The sequence below is a fragment of the Penaeus monodon genome, chromosome 1 (assembly GCF_015228065.2).
Source record: "Penaeus monodon isolate SGIC_2016 chromosome 1, NSTDA_Pmon_1, whole genome shotgun sequence".
Classification (NCBI taxonomy): Eukaryota; Metazoa; Arthropoda; class Malacostraca; order Decapoda; family Penaeidae; genus Penaeus; species Penaeus monodon.
This window is the reverse complement of record NC_051386.1, coordinates 12925853-12930852: the sequence shown is the minus strand read 5'-3', so window position 1 is coordinate 12930852 and position 5000 is coordinate 12925853. Positions and strand designations below refer to the sequence as shown.

Sequence of the window (5000 nt, the reverse complement as noted above, 5' to 3'; positions counted from 1 at the left end):
CTGCGGGCTCGATATTAGTGCCAAACGAATTTCTACTTAAAAAAAAAACTTTGTATTGACCCTGTACCGTACAAGTGACCATATTGATATGTGTAACATGCTGAGGTTTATTATAATTATATTTTATGAGAATGTTTTAGAAGTAAAAATAATAAGTATTGCGCAGTAGTGTCAAGCTTCCCGTTACTAGTTGTCTTTCAGTAAAATTATATTGTAGGCAAAACGTGTTTTTTTTCTCCTTCCCTAGGGAACTATGACGCACGTGTGTCATATTTATACATGTGTTTGTGTGTGTATGTATATGTAATATATATATATATATATATATATATATATATATATATATATATATATATATATATATATATATATATATATATATATACATGTGCACACACACACAGCACACACATACTCACACACACACACACACACACACACACACACACACACACACACACACACACACACACACACATATATATATATATATATATATATATATATATATATAATATAATATATGTGTGTGTGTGTGTGTGTGTGTGTGTGTGTGTGTTGTGTGTGTTTGTGTGTGTGTGTGTGTGTGTGTGTGTGTGTTTGTGTGTGTGTGTGTGTGTGTGTGTACATGTGTGTGTCTGTGTGTATGCGTGCGGACAGACAGACAGAGAGAGAGAGAGAGAGAGTGCAAAATGGGGGACGGAGGTAGTGATACATATAAACATACAAATATATATCACAAAATGATGAACCTTAAAAGGAGATTCCAGTGCAAATGCCAAGGACTTCTGGCAGTTAGCAAACACCGTTTACCACCAGGATGAGATAAAACCAACCTTCAGATCAAGATAGCTTTAATGTATAAATAAATATCAAATATTTGAGATCTAGTAGGGCGGAATGGGAAGGGTCCGAGCTCAGTCCTATTATGCCTGTCCTTAAATATTACTGAAGTAAAGCCTATTTTATTAAACTTTACCGTGGTAATAACTATGCTATATTCATATAAGAAATAGCAATTCGCTGTCGTTTTTTTCACTCATTAATACACACATACTTTTAAATTGCAAACATACAGCTTTTAAACACGTACGCATACGTTTGCTCACTATTTATCAAAATATACATATATACATTATCATTCTTTCATTTTATATCCGAACCCGCATGCAGTTAAACTTTTAAATCCACCATTGTGTTTACTAAATAGAATTAACACGACTAATGGAATTATAAAGCGAAATAAATGAAGCTGATAAAAAAAAATGTAAACTGTAAAAATGAAGCTGTTTCAGTTAAACGAAAAATGAAAATTTGCATTCCTTGAAGTCGGATTCATAAATATACATATATTGCCAGAAGAAAACTCAAGAATGACATGTTAATAAGAATAATTTCATCCATATCAAATGAGGATAATATATCACATACACAAGCCCAGGAGACGGCAAGCGGAAAAAGAGAAAGAAAAAAAATAGAAAAGGTAAAGAAACAAAGAAAACGGACATTTTAAGGCTAGAAGACGCTCGGACTTAGAGGGTGAACTATGATAAACCTATGAAATGTTGTTTATCCGAAGTGAAAGTTGTTGGAGAAGGACTGGCGACCGAAGGATCCTCCCTGTCGGCTCGAAGGACTGTTGAAAGACACGGGCTTTCCGACAGGGGCCCGTCTGCTGCCTCCACTGGGGACGATGGCGATGTCTGCGCAGTTGCGGAACATGACGGTCTGGGGCTTGAATTGGGCTGGAAATAGCATGAGACGGTTAACTCAACGAATGGGATGAAAGTAAGATAAGGAAAGGAAATTGCAATTATCGAAAGTCACAAACAGAAAAAAAACATGAAGTAACATGGCGTAGTTAACCTATACCTATACCTATAAACAATCCTTTCTGAAAATTATATTACACACTTGTCTAGAGTTATTCAGTATCATACAAAGTATCCACATAAGAAGAAAAAAGAAACTCAGCAATCGACCGATGCCATACAAAACAAAACTAAATGAAAATAAAAGAAAACAATAGAGTAAAAAAAAAAGTAAAAAGATGAAAAATATGATAATAATAATAATAATAATAATAATAATAATAATAATAATAATAATAATAATAATAACAGTTAATTAATAAATATCAACAATATTAACAATAAATTTTAAAAATGAACAACAGTAAGCTAAAACAACATTAAAAATCAGAAAGCGCAATAATTTCGTACCCGCGTTATTCGTCATCTGGATAACGCACTGGTCGCAGGTAACGCCAGCTGGGAGGACGGCCTTGAAACGCAGTTGCTCGGGGCTGTCATAGGGAGCAGAGATCTTGTACTTCGTGGAAGACTGGCCAGCGATTTGCAAAGGGTACCTGTGGCGATTAAGTAGAGTGGTGGGTATGGTAGTTCATTATTCGGTGATTTATGGTAGCTGTTTAGGAGTGGAATGGTAATTAGCGGTGAAAGGGAGCAGTGATGGTAATGGTGGTGGTGATGATTATTCGGTGATTTATATGAGAAATTTGTGAAAAGGAAGGATAAATTTATTTTTATATTCTTATTTATTTATTTTATTCTAATTTAATTTATTTATATATATATATATATATATATATATATATATTTTTTTTTTTTTTTTTTTTTTTTTTTTTTTTTTGGGGGGGGGTAAGTTGCAGTGGTTTGACAATTCACTGCCATCCACTAACGTGGAGAACAGTAATGAAAATAAGTCCAAAACACAGGACGGGTATTTGGACTGACAAATACTCACTGGTCAAGGCAGCTCTGAGTCACTGGGGTGTTGACGTCGTTGTTTGGGCAGAGCTTCAGCTGAACGTAACCGCCGTGGCTTCGGGTAACGTTCACGTGCACCTCGATGGTCTGGCACGTGAGGAAGAGGGAATGGTGGAATTAAAGGCCGTGCTTTTGTATTATTCGTTTAGTTGTTGTTGTCTGATTTTTTTTTTGCTTTTATTTTTATTTTTTTTTTTTTTTTTTTTTGGGGGGGGGGCTGTGCTATCGTTGATATTAGTTTTCATCATTCTGCGATTCCTGTGTTTTATTTATTTATTTATTTTTTTAAATCTACTCTCTTCTCTCTCTCTCTCTCTCTCTCTCTCTCTCTCTCTCTCTCTCTCTCTCTCTCTCTCTCTCTCTCTCTCTCTCTCTCTCTCTCTCTCGTTCCCTCTTTTTCAACCATCCATCTCCCTCCTTTTCATACCCTCCATATCTCTCCCTCCGTCTCATATTCTCTCTCATTCTCTCCCCCCCCTCCCCATTCCCTCCTTTATCACCTCTCCTTCCCCTCCTCTCTCACCTCCCCTTCGCTGTAGGTCCTGGTGATGATGCCTGTGGCCCAGACGCCTCCTGCCTCATGGGGGTGTGGAGGCGGGCTGTCGATGCTGTCACCGCAAGGAGGACACTTACGACCGCCGTTCTCGTTGCAGATGAGGTAGTCGTCATCGCGGTGCTCAGGGAGGGCGGAAAAACCCATCCTCCACATGACGTTCCTCGCTGGGGGGTCCTGCATCGACATGTGGCAGCTCGCCTGGAGGAGGAAGAGGCAGGCGTTGAGGGAAGAGCAGCAAGGATGGAGCGAAAAGTTGCTTTGTTGCTTAATATGTGTGTGACGAAAGACGAGAGATGAATGGAGGGCTTGGCGTGAAGTTATTACTTATTTAAATACTGGATCAAGAATAATCATGGTGAGTCTCGAAAAGATGCTTTTTTTTATGTTACAAAATTTATATCTAAACTGTTCACCATTTAACCAGGTTGATTAAGTAATGTTTTTTTTTGTGAAGGCTAAGCGACGAGATAAAATTGTTGTTAAGGATGATGATGATGATGATGATAATGATAATAACAAGAATAACAATAATTACGATGCCAGTGCTACTGCTGGTATTTGATAAAATAATGACAATTTGTATAACTACATCTATAATCATATTCATTAAATCAACACAGTAATATTAATACCATAACTACTAAAAAAGATCGATGATAAAAAATCAACAACACCAACAGATGACACCAGCAATGAGCACCGGCCAAGAGCACGGGATTAAAAAGGCCCCAGCGAGGGAAGACAGTGAAAGGAGGAGCTCCGTCTAGGAAGCGCTGAAGGACAGGGTCGTGGCCAAGGTCGTCTCTGGCTGAGCTCTGTCTGGAGGAGTCGTGGCCGTAGTCCTAGAAGATGTGGTGGTGGTCGTGGGAAGCGCAGGAGTGAGAATTAGGTGTTAGGTTTCAGTGCATGATGGAGAGTGTGGTGGAACATAGTCTATAGTAGTAGTAGTAGTAGTGGCAGCAGTAGCAACGGTGATAGTGATAGTAGTAGTAGTAGTACCAGTGATAAGACTAGTAGCTGAAGTAGCAGCGACAATAGTATCTGTAGTAGTAACGGTAGCAACAGCAATGGCAGTAGTCGTAGTAGTAGTAGTAGTAAGAGTAGTTGTTGTTTTTGATGGTGTTGTGGTAGTAGCAGTGGTAGCACAGGAATATTAGTAGCAGTAGTAAAGGCAAACGCACAAATAATAGTAGTGGTAGGAGTAAAAAAGTAGTAGCAAAGGCAGCAGCAGTAGTATCAGTATTTGTAGTAGTGATAGTAGTTATCAGTAATAGTAGCGCTAGTTATAGTAGTAGCAGTAATAGTAATAGTAGTAGCAGTAGCATCAATAGTAGTAGTAGTAGCTGTTGTTGTTGTAGTATTAGGAGTAGTAAAATAGTAGTAATATCAATATTGTTAGTAATAGAATCATTAGTAATAGTGGTAATAGCAGTAGTAGTTGTGATGATAGTAATAGCATTAATTATAGTAGTACTGATAGTAGGACTCGTAGAAGTAGTAGTATCCATACTATCAGTAGCAGAACCAGTAGTAGTAGTAACTTTGATTGTAGTAGTAATAGTAGTAACAGTAATTGTAGTAGTAGTAATAGTAGTAACAGGCTGCAAGATGAAGGGAGTGGATGTGATAGTTCATGGGAGAACAGTCCAATTGGA

General features: G+C 37.7%; 1 protein-coding gene across 1 annotated transcript in view; it reads right to left on the bottom strand.

Moving 5' to 3' along the window:
- Positions 1-837: 837 nt before the first annotated feature.
- The window catches only part of LOC119593212, an 8701-nt gene continuing 4538 nt past the window's right edge, over positions 838-5000 (bottom strand). The window contains exons 2-5 of the mRNA XM_037942191.1: positions 3313-3543; positions 2767-2876; positions 2223-2368; positions 838-1745 (exon numbers count right to left, since the gene is read on the bottom strand). Coding sequence (XP_037798119.1) covers positions 1570-1745; positions 2223-2368; positions 2767-2876; positions 3313-3543 — 663 coding nt within the window. The 3' untranslated portion in view covers positions 838-1569. The remainder of the gene's footprint in view (positions 1746-2222; positions 2369-2766; positions 2877-3312; positions 3544-5000) is intronic.